At 38.4% G+C, this 19,560-nt stretch overlaps 1 protein-coding gene across 10 annotated transcripts in view; it reads right to left on the reverse strand.

The window, feature by feature from the left end:
- Nucleotides 1–348: 348 nt before the first annotated feature.
- LNPK (lunapark, ER junction formation factor) overlaps nt 349–19,560 on the reverse strand; it is a 55,591-nt gene continuing 36,379 nt past the window's right edge. For 8 of the 10 annotated variants that reach the window (XM_035896209.1, XM_035896205.1, XM_009640796.2 and 5 more), the window contains one exon: nt 12,070–13,246. In XM_035896209.1, the coding sequence (XP_035752102.1) occupies nt 13,059–13,246 (188 nt within the window). In that variant the 3' untranslated portion in view covers nt 12,070–13,058. Of the gene's footprint in view, nt 701–5,428; nt 6,058–12,069; nt 13,247–19,560 lie in introns of those variants that run through there. The other 2 variants (XR_004842274.1, XR_004842273.1) reach the window with 2 other exon arrangements.

Raw genomic sequence — 19,560 nt, forward strand, 5'->3', positions numbered from 1 at the left:
ATCCTGACCAGAACTCCCTACTCAAGACTTTTTTATTTTCATTCAACAAAGAGAGATCCACTCAATGAAGTGCTATTAGTCTAGTAAACCCCTTACGGGTTCTTTTTTTGTTCAGGTATTAAAATAAAACACCAGGTAATATTCCAGTGTTGTATAAGCTCAGAGGGAAGATTTTATTAAATCATTATTTTTGTAAAGGCTGAAAAATAAAAACAAATGCTTTTTTTGGGGTTGCTATTAAACACATACATATTTACAAAATATGTGCATCTTATATGCTGCAGATGTGTCACAGAATTTAGCCTGAGATGGAGTCCATTGACTGAGAATCCCTACAAAAGAACAATTTAACTTGGTTTTAACCAACACTGTGGAGGACAGAAGTCTGAAGCACAACAAGAGAGCCTTGAAGACATACATTCCTCAAATGCAGCTGAAAGGCGACTCCTCAACAAGCAATGTTTTGGGAGATATACAGACACACACTTCCTTGGCCAGTCTTGGGCAACCGGGCATTTGTAGAGATGTGACATCAGACTTCTCGACCCTGCTGCCCAGGGAAATTTTTTCCATCTCAGCTTTTACGTCGGTGAAGGAAATTGGAGTGGCATCAGCATCCTTATGCTGGAGTGCGCTTCTGGAAGCCACGAGATTTGGAGGAACTTCCCCTCATCCTCAGTGTGCCAGCCTTTGGCAGGACCTGCAGAAAGCAACAGCCAGGCACCACACTTACTTCCTTTACACCCCCTGACCACAGGTGCGTCACCCATGGAAAGCTCTTACAACCCGTAAGCTTAGTTTTCAGTGGGGCACTACTGGCTCAGGGGGAAATCTCAAGGCTGTAACCAGGATACGCTGTTCCAAAACGGTAGCTGGAAGCCCCACTACCAACGTGAGTGTTCAGCTATTTAACACCTTATAAACACGACTGGGTTTAGCAGCTGAGCTTTTTGATAGCTGATAATTTTATCTCCTGAGCCCAGAAACAAAGGTGATGGAGAATCAGCATTAGTTTTTTGAGGGAAGGTAAAAGGAGAGCAAGATGCATTCTTGTACATTTGTTAATGCATATTTTTGGGAGTTATACAACTTTAGTTTTGCAAAGCAATTTTCTGACTTTCACTGACAAACAAATCCGATCTGAAAAATCTTACATCAGCAGGGTTGGTTTGCAGATGTTATTTGCACCATTTATTTATCAAAAATAACTAGAAAATGTTTTTAAAACATCATTCCAAACTGTACAAATAGGAATGTGACACGGGCTGTCTGTTTTACTTATACTGTTTTACTGCTTCATATTCTGAGCAAACAGAGAGGCTATTTTCCCCAGGGGTTCAGGAGGGCATACTATTTCATTTCTTCAGAAAATTGTTTCTCTGGATTTCAATCTTTTTAGCTAGATATGACAAAATATAGTATCAAGAACACTTATGCTTTTTATCAGCTCTATTTTCAAAGCATAAATAATAGATCAGTATACATTTAAGTCAGGTGACCAAGTCTTGCTTCAGAAATAAAATAAGCACTTTGCAATTTTTAAATGATGCTGTACATTTTCACAACAGTATCATTATGCCTTCAAAATGCTTTCAAAAGCCCGATTCATAAGCATGGAGCGATTTTGAAGATATTTCACTAGCGTTAATAATACCTCACTCAGGTGGCATTCAATTTTCTGAATCCTTGGGTTAATGAGGCAAATAAATCAAAATTAAATTGGCCTTGGAAAAAAAAAATTCAAACAAAATTGCATCTATCACGTTATACATCCTGAGACTCCTTCAGTACTGTTCACAATGGCTAACAATATTCCAGCTCTCAGAACCATTACACTTACTCATAACGCAATCTGAGATCTTAAAATCAAATAGATCAGGCTTCCGTGACTACATTAACATAATGCCTTATTATAATATATCAGGAGTATTCACAGTAAGCTGCACACAGTCTTAGTCAGGTACTTTCCATTACGTGTTCCTAAATTTCAGCTGCCCACCATTTGTTCAATAATCTAACAATTCCCGTCCAGGAGGATTTCACCATTGCAAACCAGTAAGATAAGTTGTAAGATAAGCCTGAAAAAGAAAATACATTCTGCAACCAGGCTGTCATTCACCATCTCTTTAAAAGAGCCCCAGCAACACACAGCTGTAGCCAAATAGCTGAAACAAACAAAAATCCTAGCATTTCTGAAAAATAAATACTTCTAGTCACATTGCTCTAACAGGAATGGTGGAAAAAAATATTACCTTCACTCCTTTCTCTAAAATATGAGAGAAAGGAAATATTTTCCAGATACTATAAGAGGGATTCTACTGTCGGGGAATACCAGTCTTGTCAGTTCTTCAAACAAGAAGTGGTTAATAATATACAGTACAGAGAAGAACTAAAGATGCCTAAGTTCTTACCAGAAATAATAAATTCAGCCTGAGCAAACAATAAGCAGCAAATACTGGCATGCAACCACACAGCAGTTGCCATTGCTTTGCCGTTACTTGCAGCCCAGTAACAAATGCACTTCTCTACCCACGGAGTTACCTACCTGCAGCACAAGGGCGTCCTTTCACCGTAAGGAACTTCCCACAAACGCAGCGCCCGCTGAAAACCAAACTTCCACACTGAGCTGTTGTAACCACTTTCATCTGCTAAGCCAGCAGCAGAGACTCAAGATTTCCATATCCACACTGTTTACATTTTTTAATGGAAAACACTGCACAGAAGTAGGTTGGGCATTTTCTCCAAAATAAGTTAGTATTATTAACATTTAAAATTTAATGAAAGTATACAAAAAAGCTTGAGGGGTTTTTTTAAGGTTGAAGTCCTTAAGGGCCCGAGTGCCTTTACATGGCACAGGTTGAAAGCAACAAGAAACAGCACAGAAACATGTTTGCACAATTTCCCCAGGCAGCACCTTCCTTGTGGCTTTGCAAAATAGTTTGTATGGCCAAGAGCTTGATTAGGAGTAATTTATGTGATGACCTAATGTTTTGTTTTGCTTTTCCTCCTAGAGAACAAATGACACCACAGACAGTCAAGAATTTTCTAACTTGCTAGAAAAATTGTGAGAAAAATCTGTTAGAGACACCCTTCCATTTTGATGAAACTTTCATCGGGAAACTTTTTAGGTTTATTAGCAATTTATGACTAGTGTGTCTGCACAGCCAGCGAGCAATCTCCACAGCCAGGAGTTCGAGAGAGAAAGCTGCTCCAGAGAAAGCACTCACTCTTCCACTCACCGCAGATTTGGGAGAGATGGGCTCCACTCAGCCCCCATCCCACAGCCCCCACTTGGGTCAGCTGCCTCCTCTGCCAGGGTCCCAGCACAGCCAAACATTACTGGGGACCAGGGGTTCAGATTTTGACAGCTTAAGGAAACCAATCCAAAAGGCATTGACTTCACCTCTATATAGAACAAAATAAGCATTTTTCTCAGCTCCTGAATCAAAGTTCAGTGCCCAACACCAGCACGCCAATGCTGCTCAGCGCCCAGCTGCTGAGGAAGCAGATATTTTAGAAGAACAAGAAGTTCTGCTTCAAGTTATTCCTTTGAGTTTCGGTTGTGACAGACAGCATTGATAGAAAGTCACCATTCAGTGGTTACTCAATTGCTTGCTCAGGGTGACACAGTAATTTTATTCTGATTTTTAGTCCACAGAACAGAAGCCGCAACTGATATCAGCCCTCTCAAGGCTTTATGCTCTTTGGCAAGGAGTATTGATTTGTGGGTTTATAGCATCTACCAGGTAGTGGTTGTGCATGACCATTATCCAGGTAATTTATAACAACAGGTGAGGAAGAAGACTTGGAAACTAAACCAAATGTATCTTGATCGGCTCAGGAAAAGGATGAAACATTGCTGGAGCAGTTAAAACAGCCTTTTAAATCAATAGGTAGCGCAGGTCTGAGATACTCTCTTATGTTCTGAAAGGCACTTAAAAATCACGTAAACTTGCGTTATCATCATGCACAGAACCAACTCTTACAAGTATTATCATGGTAGTAACATGAACACAGTGACATCTCCACTGCTTGCAGGATCAGGCTTTAGCCATAAATCAGAATATGAAACTTAAGACTACATTAGAACACAACAAAAAGGGTTAAAGAAACTCTCCCAGAAAAAAAGTATTGTAAAAGAAGCCAACAGCACAAGACTCCTTTCTACCACGGAACCAATGTTAATTTAAAAGCCAAGATTCATTTGAAAACATTCACCTGTAAATCAGAAGTCCCCAAAGATTAATTTCTGCATTTACACTATTTGCAAAATATATTTAACTTAGATGCATCCTTTTTTTCCTGAAATAATTGCTTACAAGATGAGAAGTAAAACACAATCTCAAGTGTAGTAAAGGTAATTGCTGCACTTACTGCTCTTGTCATGTTGATGTATTACTACGTATCAAAGGTCACAGTTCTGTACTCATACATTATCAAATTCGAAAGAGCAATATTCGATTCCGACCAACCTTTAAACTGCCCAGAATATGTGCGAAAATGGATGTTCGGCTAACTTGGGTTTTAAAAAAATGAACCCATGTTTCGGAAGCTGAGGGGTCAATCAAGCCAGACTGACAGGGTTAGGTGTCACTTCTGTGCGTCTAATACTCTCTTAGATTATCAATGAGGTGCAGTACACTGATCACAAGCTAAAGCAGCTGTACTAATGAAAATGAAACAGTCTGAAAAAATTAGGTAATACAGGCCTGTGGCACAGGGCAGTACCTTGTGGACAATAACGCAGGAGTAAGGACATAAATCACCATTTAGGTACAATAAAACCTGTAATACCCACCCTGAAATGCACGTGTCTATGGACTCACAGGCCAAAGTCAGCATCTTCACAACTCCACAGTCCCCTCTGAAGTTGCCACATAATTTTTTTTATACAGAGTGAGGGCAGGTTTTCCATGCCTCTACTTCACTGCACACACAAAATTTCACAGTCATGTGCCAGCCTGACCTTTGAGGGTGGGTAGCTGGCTCTTTCATGCCATGAGCCAGGAGTTCTCACAATTGGCTGTAGCACAGATAAATGGGTCTTATCAGAACCTACTCAACCTTGAACAACTTTCTTGTCCTCCTTATGCCAGTCCAGCTTTGGGGCAGGGGCCGCATGGAAGAAGCTGGGGCACCCTCATCCTTGTTTTGGTAACATATGAGGTCCTTCAAAAAAAAATAAAAAAAATCTATGAAATCCAAGTTGACTGAGTACAGCCAGCACGGAATTAACTACTAAACAGAATTATCACCTTAAAACCGTAAATCCCTACTACGTAAAGTGCAACCCAACTCTTATCCCAGCCATCATCATAATCCAGATCAGATGAATGTTCGATAGCTTTTTCAGAATCAGGTTTTTCCTCAAGAAGTTACACACGCAGCAAAGGCAGCATATATTCAAACCACAAGCTATGTAATTTAATTTCATACTCTTTAAATTTTGCTTCATTTGGGGAAATACCAAATTTCAAAAGGGGAACACAGGTTTTGTTATCATCTCAATCCCAAGCAGAAAACCTAAGACAGACATTTCCTGAAGTCTATTAAACCCAAAGAATTCATACTAATTAAAGTCTTTTCCTTTGATTTTAATGGAGTTTCAACTGCAGGTGATGTAACAACTGGTCAAGGCCATAGTTAGGATTAAAATTATACTTCTGGCTAAAGATACTATTTAAAGTACCTAAATACACATACCCTTTACTAATGCAACAAGGCTGTTACAACAATAAGACCCTAAATTACAAATATACAGGATCTCCTGTTCAAATAAAAGCTCAATATACAAAATATACACGTTACAAAAAATACAAGTACAAACATTGCTTAAGAAATACCAAGTTTTACATTTCTTCTAAACCATCATTTGGTTTTCTTAAAATGAATTTTCTTGGTTTTTTTTCAAAAATTTTCCTTCGTGTTCTGAACAAGTCTAAATTAAGTTTTGTCAGCTGAGTAAAACTCCTTGAAGCAATGCAAGGAATTAGAGAGCAGACCATTTCAGGGGAGCTGGAAGGTCTTTGTTGCTTGAGTTTTCTACAAATCCAGCATCTCAGTTTTCATTTAGGCAGCAAAGTGGAGAGAGAAAGAGAGAAAGAATTATCATTTCAATATAAGTTACAAATTTAGAGATGGATTTGAATTTACCAATTGAACACCCAAAATTGCCGGATCTCCAGTATCTGCACCCCTTATTTTCTCCCATATCTGATTATTCCAGGATTTTGCTGCATGTATTTCTCACTGGCAGTTGCAATCTCCCTTTTGAAAATTATTTTTGTCACACAATAAAAGGAGAATACATGATTCCACAGTGGCAAAGGCTTATGAAGCCCTCCTGGAAAGCATTAGTAATTGTTTACTGAGAATCCTAGCAGTACAACGCCAGGCACGCACAGAGGCAGTCCTGAAGCAGGGTTGTTCCCACAGTGACTACAGTGAGAAATACCTAGTAGTATAAGAATCGGTCAGGACCCTCCCCTCTATGCAAAACTTAAGTCATGATCAAATTGATTTTATGCAACCTTGAAAGGGTTATATTGTGATTCAGTGCTTTAGATTTTGTACTGTTGCCAAGTTAGATAATCTATCAAGAATCTTAGAAGTGTTTGCTTTAATCTCAGAACCCCATGGTTTGGGAGCAAATTATTGTATAATCAATACATTTCATTTTAAAACCCTGCTCTCTATCCTGCCCATCATACACCTCTCTAGGTCTTATTCTTGCAGAGAAAAGATTGAATGTGACCTGACAGGACCCCAGAGAGCTTCACAAATCAAAAGCAATGGTGAAGAGAAGTAAAATTCCTCGAGACTCACAATCTTAAGGGACAACTCAATTTTTTATTTTTTTTTTAAATGCTGGAGGACAGCTGTTCTTATTGTTAAATGCTATTATAACTTATTCTATTTGTTGTGTAAACAAACCCCTAGTAAAGATCAAGTGCTAAGAAATTCCCACATACTCCAGATACCATTCTTTTCCTCCTTCCTTCATGGAGAGCATGGAGCACACTTTATTTCAGACTACCAGATACAATCTCAAGTATGGCACGCTTCTGACAGAAGTTTACAGCTTGTCCTCCGACAGAAGCTGTGGCGCCTTACTATGTGCCAAAACCTGGAAGCCAACAGCCCTATGCCAGTCAGCCCCACAGGAATATTAGCGCTGGAAGAATTGGTTGTAATTCCTCACCTTCATCACCCTCCACAAGCTTGAGACCTGTGAACTCTGCCTAAAGACCACACACTGGGAGAGAGGAGCACAGCCACAGATCAGTAATTAACAGCTTCACAAACACTTCCAGTGAATCAAAACTTTCTGACAACAGCCAAAAATCTCTTCCATGAACACAGATCCTGTCATTTAATATTCTTAAGCAAAAACAGGAAAGGCACACACCATGGGAAAGAATCCACGGGTGCCAGAGTAATCTCCTATTGCCCCCTCATTCTCAAGCTCCACTTTAAACCTAATGCCTCCTGCAAGGCTGTTTGTCCAAATCATTTCAACTTTCAAACTTCCAGTCCAAGTCTATTCATGGAAAGCCTACTTTCCTCCTAGTGTTTTATGCACTTGATGTATTTTTAGCCTTTTTTTAAAATTAGTTTGTATTAGGGATGTGTCTTCTATACGGTCTTCTATACACTACGTTCACATGAAACTTCAGAGGGTAACTACACCAGAAGTCTGGACAGGTTTGCATTTATCAATTCAATAACGTAATTGAAACATGAGATGCTGAGATGTGAGGCACTAACTTGTAACCATGCGACTGGACAGGAAATAACATCGCAGATATTAGGCAAAAAACCCAATCTGCATGACACAGAAGGAAATGAGGGCCTAAAGATTTTGCTTGAGAACACTCAGTGAACTGGTCAAATGATTATTTGCCAACAAAGATGCAAAACGAATCTTTGAGGCTGTTGTTCTAGTGAAACATTCACAGCGAGGCCATCCCTTACCATGGACAGCCTTCCTCATTGTGGAAGACCTAACAAAATCTCACTCCAGAAGCAGCTTGTTTAGAAGAAGTTTTTTTACATCTAGTATTCTTGTACTGATTTTGTTCAGACTTTATGAAGATTAAGACTTTTGAAGTTTTTAATAGCAGACTTACCTATCAAATAATGAACAGTTTCCTCCAGCCTACTCACTTGTCCATCACCACAGATCCACAAGTGCACAAATACTGCTACGTTCAGAACCATGCACCAGAGAAGTGCTGCTTCTAGTCTTCGAAGGTTAATAAGGTTATCAAAATTAATTACTGCTACAGTTTCACTAATCCTAGAAGTAGAAAGGAATTGCTGAGGTTTTAATGTTTAAATAAGAAGGATAAGGGTAACTTTGCTACCATCACCTCTAGCAATAGCTAGACAATCTTATTCTACCAAGTTATTATCATCCACTTATTCTGGAATTAATTCTAAAAAGCAAACCAGTTTCTCCAATATGATTGTCAACTGCATCCTTATTATTTCTGACATAAGAACATGATATTAACCTGGGGTATGTACTGCCATGTAGTACTAGCCAAACCTTGCTACATTTTCTGAAAAATCTTTTCAAGCTCTTATCTTCTTTATCTCGAGTAAGACCTTGCTCTGACAGACAAAACCACTCCTCCTACCCCCCAAATCTGTTTCACTCTGTCATTCTTTTCTTTCAATCCTTTCATTAGCTTTTACTCATGCACATGGGCTTCAACCTTCTTGTTTGACTTCAAGGCAACCATACACACCCCTAGTTAGACGCTTTTGATAACCTCTAGACCAGCCCGTAAGTTGTCAGCTTTCGCATCATCTTCGTTTGCCTTTCCTTGTGAGCTTCTGCTTTTCCTGTGTGTAGGCTGAACAGCTTTCTCGAGACAAACCATCTTCATGCCAAGATTCCACTAAATGATCTATTTCTGTCAAAATGTCCCAGGGTAATCAATTGCATTCTCCTTTAGAGTAAGTATTAGAATTTGAAGTAGCATTCCTCATTTCCCTCTTCTGCAGGCTTCTTTGGTCAAATTTAAGTTTTACAAACTGACTCATTCCAATTTATTTTGAAATAGAATAGTTCTTTGTCTTTCATGGCAGATTTTACATAGCCCAGATAATTCCTCCCTAATGCATAAAATACATTTGAATGAAAGGAGATCTCTGCAATTACTCACAATATTTCAGAAGCAATAAAAACATGGCACCACCAAGTTTGCCAAGTATTACTTTACTACCCCACCCAATTCTGCTTTTAATCCAAGCCACGGGAAGAAAAGGGGCTTGTATAACATCTCTCAGAAGTGAGATTTTCACAGGACCAGGCTTTTAAGTACTTTGGAAAAAATTAGGATTCAAATACACACTAGGAAGTCAGAAGGCAACAAAACATGGAACCATAGCATTTGTTGTATTTTCCCCCTACTTTCTTCCATCTTCTCATCTTTTGAGAGCAAGTCTGCAATTAAATTATGCACCACTGACAACTGCTGTACCTTTTTGCTCTACATACTCCTACTTCCAAGTTTTTAGGGGTTATAAAGACATGACTAGGTGTGGCTACTGCTGTTCACTAACAGGTATTTTTGGATTTCGATCCAATTTCTTTTGGACAGGCATCTTTTACTATTGCCATGCTTGCAGTAGAGAGAAGCCAAGCAGCAATTGCTGCAGAAACAGAATCCTGTTCTCACATTTGTATCAGGACTGGGGTGCACATACTTGGCACAAGTAACACGTGACTGCTTACTGTAAACTGAGGAAAGCCCAGGGTCTATTACCATCATATGTATCTCCCTGAGCCTGAATTCACTTACAGATTAATTAACCCTCTACCCTCATTTACTATAGTTGCTTTAAAACCCTGAAAAATTAGGAAGTTAAAAATAGATCTTTCTCTACCAAAATACCAGGACATCCTTAACATCTTTTTCAAGCCTTCTGAAGCAATTAACGGGAACAACTGCTTGGGTACTTTTTTTGCTATGAAAGCCTTTCAGGACAACTCTGTCATGTGCTTAAAACTCATATTCTTCCCCTCCTCAAAAATTCTAGCTAGTCTTAGGTCTCATAAAGCTAGGTTTTCACATTTTAACAAGTATTTGTTTTCACATCAGGTCGACCGCCTCTACTTGATCCTTCAGTGACATATTAAACAGTAAGTATCAATCATTCCTGTGGCAAGTTGCTAATGTCACATTTAAGAATGTTGGGAGAAGTAACACTTTCCTGTCCTCCCACACCATGCCAGACACTGAGCCTCCTTTTCCAAAACAATTCAGATTCCCAATCTAAGAAGCATCAGTTTCCTTGGCAAAAGCAGGGCATCTGAAAACAGGCATCTTCTAGGCTAATGAAAAAACTGGAATATATAGCTCCAATATCAACAGATTATTTTCTCAGTCAATTCAATAGATATTATATGCATTACAGATCAGTGGTTGCTTGTCATGGGAAGGACCTAAAATTACTCTACATACACAGCCTGACAGTTAAGAAGCACATTTTTTAAAAGGAAATAATACATGGGCCTAGAGTAATCTTGTCCCTGCTCACTGTAGGGGGGCTGGACTAGATGACCTCTAAAGGTCCTTTCCAACCCAAAACATTCTATGATCCTATGATAATCTTAACTTCTGAAATGACTAATTCATGCATTCATATCCCATATGAGGGATCATAACATCACATTTTAGTTGGGTTTAGTGTTTATAATGTAAGTACATACAACTTACTGTGCTGAATTACTAAAATATTCAGATTTTTTTTTCTCTCCAGCGAAATAACCCTTAAACAGATAAATTAGTGAGGTACAAAATGCAATGGAGAAATTAACATCTGAAAGTCTTACAAAATAACGAGTGAGCTTTGTCACCTTTCAGGCAAAATTATTTCCATTTTAAAGAAGTTCTGGAATATAAAATACATTCTCTTAAAATATTAAAGAATACATTCCCCTGTCACTTTGCATGCTGTACTTTTCTCATACCCCAAGACATGTTTGGAAAAGGGACTGTCTTCTTTGTATTCCCAAGTAAGATAGTCATGCACAAGATGTTTGCCTGTTTTTACTAATTGTTGTTTATATAAATATAGCCAAACACCTACTAGTACTCCTTTAATCACATGCCTACATTCTGTCTATGAAGATTACTAATTAAAATACAAATTGCAGTTTAGTTAGTGAACCAGAAAGTTTCCTCATTTATTTAAATACAGACCAAACTTGATTCTGACTGATGTAAGGGTTGAACTTCTAAACTAACCCCAAAGAATCAGAAAATAAAGCATATATTTGGAAAAGAAAATTAATCATTGCTGTTCATGTACTAATTATGCCTCATATAAAGACATGGATACTAAGGTCACATTTAGAAACAGTTTTTTCTTGTAGAGGGCTTTTGAGCTAGATTTAGCTTTTTGCTGCCTTTACACTATAAAACCAGTTCACTTTGGGACCAAGACAATGCATAAAAAAAGGTTTTGAAGTTTCTCCTTCCCTCCATATAGTGAAGTACACAAAGAACATCCCACACGATAAAAACTTTTATCAGAACTATTACTAAATCAACCAAGTTACACACAGTGAGCATTTATTTCTAAAAAAATCTAGTTGATTTAGGTACCTCACTTCCAGGCACCAGAAAAATTCTAGTCCAGGTTCCCAACTGTTATATTTAACAGGAAATATAACAAGTGTCCTTAGTTTGAAAAGCTATACAATAAAAAAAAAAGTACAGTTTCAGTAATCCAGAAGCAAATATTCATTGTGATTTCAACAATAAATAGTATCAACAGACTTTAGGCATGGTTAGGAAAGTCTTTTGGCAAACGCACATGCATAGAATCATAGAATCATAGAATGTTTTGGGTTGGAAGGGACCCCTAGAGGTCATCTAGTCCAACCCCCCCGCAGGAGCAGGGACACCGCTAACTAGATCAGGCTGCTCAGAGCCCCATCCAACCTGGCCTTGGATGTTTCCAGGGATGGGGCCTCCACTACCTCTCTGGGTAACCTGTTCCAGTGTTTCACCACCCTCATTGTAAAGAACTTCTTCCTTATATCTAGTCTAAGCCTACCCTGGTTTAGTTTAAAACCATTACCCCTTGTCTTGTCACTGCACTTCCCCTATTGATCAGAGATCATCTCTATTCTATCAAAGCCACCTTAGCTACATATAGACAGGCTGCTTTTAAGGTGTCATACTCCTTCTGAACTTCCACAAAGTAACTGCAGGATGGCTGCACACAGCAGAACAGAAACTCTCTTCAGTTTTAGGAATCACAAACCAAGTATTACTGCTAGATGTCTTTATTTTCCTTAACAAAATACACAAAGGCACAAAATTCACTTATATCTTGTCATTATTGTACAGGTATAAATAGTGCTTTGTCTTCAAGTACAATCAAGTGCAGAGACTTTCTATATTTTATGTAAACACAAAACAGTTTTGTATGTACATGCCTCTGGTTCATCTGCAATGCAAATACCAAAGGAGATGCCATTTATCTGAGTGCCATTTAACTGAATTCTGTCAAAAAGTTAGACAATGAATAACATTAACACCACTGCAATGACACTTCCATATGCCTAAGTCAAATGTCGGATGAGACTTTAGCTTGTAAACATCTGTGTATTTAAGATTCACTCAATTGATTTTAACAGGGAAGCATTAAAAAGTATCTTTCGTTCACTAGACCAAACTTACTAGGTCAGTTGCTGCCAGTAATTGCTCTTTATGTACGACAGCTAAAGAGATCTCAAATTACAGGTCACCCTTAGAGAAGCTTGTACTTCTAAGTTTTTAAATATGCAAACTGAACTATGGCTACAACTGTTAGACTTCAACCAACTATACATTCTGTGTGTTAACTTATTTAAAGACACATGCTTAATTTACAATACCCACTTTTACACATAGCTTTGACATACTGTGGCATTTGAGGCAGTTTAAGCTCAAGCGAGATTTTTAAGTTGTACCATTAAAAAAAGCTCACCTGAATAGTAACAACAGGCATGAACAAAGCTAAAAAACTAGCTACAGAAGGCACTTGGAAATACTTTATTCTGCTTTCATTAAAGATTCTTCACTTTGTTCAGCTGAAATAGACTCTGAAATAGAGTCTTCGGTTGTTGAAATGTTTTCTGCTTCTTCTTTTTCAACTTCTTCAGCTAGCTTATCATTTAGCTGCTCAGGACTTGGTGCTTTATCATATGTTTCATTTGTCTGGGACGTGTCTTCTTCAGACTCTGCAAAAAGAAAACTGATGAAATAACCATTCCAGAAACCAAGAGATAGCTAATATTCTTAAAAAGCAAATGAAACAACATTTTGCAACCACACACAGGTTTTGAGTAGTCACTGCATGAGGTTCTCCACTGCTAAACACTATTTTATTTATCTGGCAAGAAGGTCACAGGTAAAAGCTGTAAAATTTAAGAAAAAAGAAAATACTGTGGAAAAGACCTTAGAGCCCACTATGAAACTATTATGTATTATTTGTATATGTTCACCCTCAACAGATTCTTTCTAAGCTTGTTCATTAATGTGAGACTGTATCAGAAACAAGACATGATGGTAATTCAGCTTCTTTGTGCTTGGCAATGGAAGTTTTACCAACTGTGTAACTTGTCCTGTAGGAGTTCAATCTGTACACAGAACCTAAACATGCTATTTGGTGGAAACTACTGTAAATATAAGGAGCCAGATAACAAAAAAAAGGCAATTCTAATCTAGTTCTCAGCATCTCAAAACAGCCAGTGAAAATTACTGCATATTCATAATCTTCCCACAGAAAGTACAGGAAGGATACACAGGAGGATCTTTACTCTCAATCTAGGATGGGAGTTTCTTTGAGAACAGGCATATTTTGAAGATCAAAAATATTTGTCATAAGTACTACCTACTACCTCTAAAGAAGTAAATTCTAGCTTCTCAATGGAATTTCAGTAGCATATGAGAAATAAGACAGTCACATTTTGAAGCGCAAGCACTGAAAAACTGAACACTGTTGCACTAAATGACAAAGTACTGTAGAATGATACTATTGATGGCAGTTTATTTATTGACTAGTATTAGTCAATACAGCATTAGTGCATACTGTGAAGGCAAACAATTTGCAAAACAGATGCGAAGTTACAGTTCAAAAATGCTAATCTTAAATGTTAGTAACTTCATATTTATCAAAACATGTTGGGTGTCTGAAAGTAATCAGACTGCTTCAGGCCAATATTCACAAAACTCAAGCAGGGCTGAAATTTTTAGAACCATTGTTCTGGCTTCTCGGGTCACGACTGACAAGAGTAGCTGCTGCACACCATTGTCCAGCAGACCTGGTACAACTGGTGCCTGTCACCTACCAAGAACTCAAGACCCCTCTTCCCACACACAACTCCTTCTAGCCAGTTCCAGGCTCCACTTCAGACTGCTCAGTGCAGCCCAGCTTCTCCTTTTCTTCCTCTGACATGATCTTCCACCTTAGCGAGTGTACAGCAGACTTACCTCCTGATTCTGCTTCCTTCTCTGCTTTCTCAATCACAGGCTGCTCAACACCTGCCCTGGCTTCTGGTTCCAAAATTTCTCCAGAGCCATCTGTCAGGTGGTCAATCCTCCTATTTCTGCCCAAGCAAATTAATGTTCCCAGTTTCTTTCCAGACTATCTCACTCTCCCTTCCTGCTCTTCAATTTCCATCTTGATCCCATCCCAGCCTGTGCTCAATCTTTATCTCCCAACTGTCAGTTTTCTTTCTGTCTCATCTCTGCATTTTTTTCCGCAGCCTCAAATTCTATGAATAAGTTTGTGCCTTTTCCTGCTACAATCCCTCCACACTTCAGTTACATTCCTTCTTTATTGCTGCTGTTCAGGCTCAAGTCAAAGAAAGTATGGGATGTGAGGAAGAGGGAACTCCATGCCCTCTCAACTCATTTGTAGCATAGCCCAACCATTACTTATTTACAGAGTTTCAGTCCTGCAGTCCTCAATCAAATGATGCTTAACACTCTGCAGAAGTGTTCTCAGTCTGTTCGCGGGAAAGAGACTGCTCAGTCTGATCAGAAGGATGCCGAGCACCTACAGCATGTCTGAGGACAGCCCAAGGGTCAGTCAGCCACTAGTAGAAGCAAGCAGAAGCATCTAATGAAAAGGAGAAAGCCTGATCAAGTGCATGTTCTAACTATCTATATTCAAAGGAACAGGAGAAGGATGCTGTTTTCATTTTTATATTCTACTAAAAGGTATGGAGGCATTGCTTCTCAAAGAAAAAACTGTCAGGTATTATATGACCTTTCCCTTCACCTTGTTCTTTATTAAACTTAGTGAAACTCTTGAAACTCTCCAGAATATACAGTTAAAACAAAATTACATGGAAAATGTTGGTCTAATTATTAAGTCTGACAATGTTGTAAGGAACTAAAGAGTAGGTCCTTTAAAACAAGTAGTCAGGGCAATCATAGTAAGTGGTGCTACTAACTCCAACTATAAACATGACCAATCTTCATTAAACATATACAGTGATTCCATTTTAAATACACCAATTAATTAAAAGCTTGCCTAAAGTCAACTTGATCTCAATATTGATGCAGGACTTAAGTTATTGTAAGAGCAGTAGCTAACAAGAGAAAGCTCTGACCATAAACTTAAAAAGATGACAAAAAAAAATTAGTGTCCTTGATGATTAATACTTAATCCATCATTTAACTGAAGAATGTAGCTACACATACATGATTTCAAGAGCAAACAGCCCTACGCTGGCCTGAGGCAAATTTAAGAGCTGTATCAACGCAACTTTAAAGTCTGCTCCCGGCTACAGCAGTTGCTTTTTCCCCCCCAACACTCCTGCTTAATGCTCAGTACTTAATGTGAAGTACTTATCCTTTCTAAGCAGTCACCAACTCCTCTTATTGCAGAGAATATTTCACTGCATAACCAGTGAAATCACAATACTGCATCACTATTAAACTAAGTAGAAGATGTTTTTGTTATGCAGGAACTTATAAAAAATGGTATAAAATATTTGCTCTAAAACATAGCTACTTTACTTGTACTTTCAAGACCTTTGGGACAAGTTTTTTTCACTATTGCAGCTCCCCATCAGGGCAGACTTTCACACAGTACCATGTGTCTGAAATAACTTTAAGGAACATGTGCTTCACAGTAGTCTGTGTTCATGGCTTTGGTATCACAGAAAGCTATTTTTAAGCCTTTGAAAAAGAAGCCCGATAATAGCACAGTATTTGATTCCCTCTACCCTTTACATCCTACCAAAAAAGGCAACCTACGTTGTTCAGCAAAACTGAACTGTGGTAGACTGGAAACAACACATTTTTAAGCCAAAAGAACCTGTTTGCAAGTCATTAAACCCAAGGTGAGTTGACCCACATCTGCTTGAGAAATCGCTGAATTCTAGCCACATTAGCTGAACTAAGGGAAGATCACAGCAGGCAAACACTCACATCTTTGAAAAGAAACAATGGCTTACAAAAAATATAGTGGGCTCATGCTGTACTGTGAAAGCAGAGCATATTTTGTAAAAAGGCAAGCCAAATCTCTGAAACAGAAAATGCCTCCAGTCCTTTTTTTTTTAAACCACTGAACTCAGACCATTCTGACCAGAACAAATACTCAAGCTTATTTCTCAGTCCTTTGTCCTCAACTAGTTTTATTCCTAGACAAAATTTCTGCTCCATCTATAACACTGTCCCAAAGCCAAGCTCTACTTCTGGTAGAACTCATAAATAAGCACACTGGAAGTAGTGTTCTTTCTGGAGGACAGTGTTACTGTGAACCCTTCTGCTGAACAACAAACCAAGTTTCTGCATCTGCCTTTTAAACAGAAGTCCTTTGCAATCGTAACAGCAGTTTCTGTGTTCCAAGAATCCTTAAAAGTGACAGAGCATTATATCATCATAAAAATATTTCATCAATATGGTCAAGGAATTCCTTAAAAATCTGGGGACAAGACAGGACGCTGTCTCCATAAAGTGCTGACTGCTATGATGATATCTGTAGTTCAAAGTTATCTAATGAAGACCTCTGAACATCTGCACCAGATAGTTGCCACAAAACTCTGAGGGAGTCAAATTTTGTCTCAACCTTCAGGACATTGCTAAATGCTAAACCTGAATCAAGAATGCAGTGCAACCACACCAAACACGGGCAAGGCAAAATGAATCAAGAGGATAAAAGTAGTTGCTGTTGGCTTTTTCAAATATGATCCAAACTTTAATAGTTCCAAGAGAAGTACGTAAGAAACCCAATTAACTCTTTGATGAAAAAAAGTTCAAGATTGAGCCACTGAAGAAAAAGGTAAGAGAACTGAAGTATATTGCTTTGTTCTCATACTAGAATTTCCCAAGTTACTCTGCTGAACAGGCAGGCAAGCATGACATTCATGCCAGTAACCTGCATCAGATTGGACGGCTGACAACTCCATATTTCCAGCAGATTAAAAAATCCAAGGTTCAGTGCCAACAGCACTCCCCATAACCATTTTTCAGATCTCTTATCCACAGGAGTTGCATGTAACATGCTTGTCACTGCATGAGCACACAACTGAAAAAAAGATCCACAGCTTCATGCTCTACTCATTAGTAAAAGTAGCTGACTGGTAAAAAAAAATATTTATAGCACTTCTGTATCACATTAGCTTGCAGTTCCTTTGAGCTACACAGCTATGGTTTAAATGAGTTACAGATAAGAGCTGGATCTCCCTGTGTTGTCAACACTGTGCTGAAGTTGGTTTCCTGATGTTAATGTTTGTCTGCATCTGTAAGTGAAGATATTCTCCATTCTTGCTATGACAGCAGCTGTATTACCGTAGCGAACAAAAGCCTTCCCCAGAGCTATACCTCAATGATAGCTTCATACCTTAAACTTACAATCAAGGAATATGTTCATGTATTAATAAAGCCCGACTGCCTGTAGGCAGTTATATTTCAAATTAGGGTTCTGATGGAAAAAGTGATTTACTGAAAATTATATTTTCTCATACATAAGAGATTACTTTGTGGCAAGTTGCAGGCAGTTAATGCACAGTGACAAACCGACAGGGTAGCACTGGCCTCTTCTACATCAAGACCACATTTCTCAGGTATTAGTTATGTAAAATATTAACACATACCCCATCTCTTGCTGCTTACTAATTATCAAAACAGAATGGTTTATATCATCCTGGAGATTTAATATTCAGAAAAGATCAGGTATTTAAGCAAGATAAAACCAAAAGTCAGCATATCAGTTTCTTATTTCCTATGCCCCTCTTGAAAAATTTCACCATATGCTTCCTAGCAGGAAAAGAGAACTGGGGAAAAAACCCTATTATGGTTTCTTTTGTTGTTGTTTTTAAATAAAGCAACACATTAATACAAGACCACATCAACAAAAAACAAGTAACTTTCAGTGTTAAAGGTAAATTGGTAAAATAATATTTACTGCAATAAAGCCATGCTATACTTTATCCTGAAATACTTGATAAATCCTGCTTTCAAAAAAGCAAAAATTATTTGGCAGAATTTTCACTGCTACATCTAAAGTGCCTAATGAAAACCTCACACTAATTCTTAAGGTTTTACATTTTTTTTTACATCTACAAACTGACTTGGCAGCTCAGACCCATTAAAGGCATACTTTGATAAACATTTCCTTCAATGAGAATACCAGCTTAATTAGCACACCCCCTTTCCCAAAACCTCTAAGAACCTGCAGTTACAGGTAATACTCAGAAGCCCTCAAGGCACACACCTCCAAAAGCTGAAGGGCTTCCCCATTTGAATCTCACAGAGGAAAATAAGCAGAGTTTTGAAGACCCCAGTAACAAATGATGTCTTTTCTATAAGAATCTCCTACCTGTAAAAGTAGCCAAGAAGTTACTAGCCCACCCTCCACCCACTGAAAAGATGATCAGACCATCTGAGGGCAAAGATGACATTTGCAGTCTTAGATTCCGATTTCAGTCTTACTTTCATGCTAGCAATAGTACTTTTAATGAAGTAAGAGTGCACTATGGCACAGGAAAAGAAACCAAGTTTTCCCTGTAATGCACCCCCGTCAGACCACAGCCAGAGATGGCTACAGTTTGATATGTCTTCCCTATCAGTCTCATGCAGCCTTCTCGTAACAGAATTAAAGGCCAATGCCTTTTTGTACTCCCTGTTAAAGATAATCAAGCAGAAACATTCTTTCTGTTACCCTCTGACAGTTTCCCACAGTTGGTGTGTTTTCAGCCTGGATCTCGGGGCTGTATACCATTCAACAGCTTCCCCCCAGTGATCCCGTTTAAACTGATGTAAAATCCCATCAAGTACTCAATAGCACAACTAACTGGAGATTCTCTGGTTTGAAATTATAATTTCTGAAGTCCTTTAAAACACTGCATCTTCCTGTTGGCTGTACACCAGATGCCCACTCTATCTGCAGACTATAAAACGTCTCAAAAGGAACTATGTTAAATTAAAATTGACAATTTGTCTTTGAACTCCCTGATTTTAAACAAGGCAGTTTTACTAGATTTTCCTGCCCCGAGGAAAACAGCAAAAGGAACAAAGGCAGAAATTCCAACACACCTCA

Source organism: Egretta garzetta, unplaced genomic scaffold, assembly GCF_000687185.1.
Source record: "Egretta garzetta isolate BGI_Z169 unplaced genomic scaffold, ASM68718v1 scaffold16, whole genome shotgun sequence".
Classification (NCBI taxonomy): domain Eukaryota; kingdom Metazoa; phylum Chordata; class Aves; order Pelecaniformes; family Ardeidae; genus Egretta; species Egretta garzetta.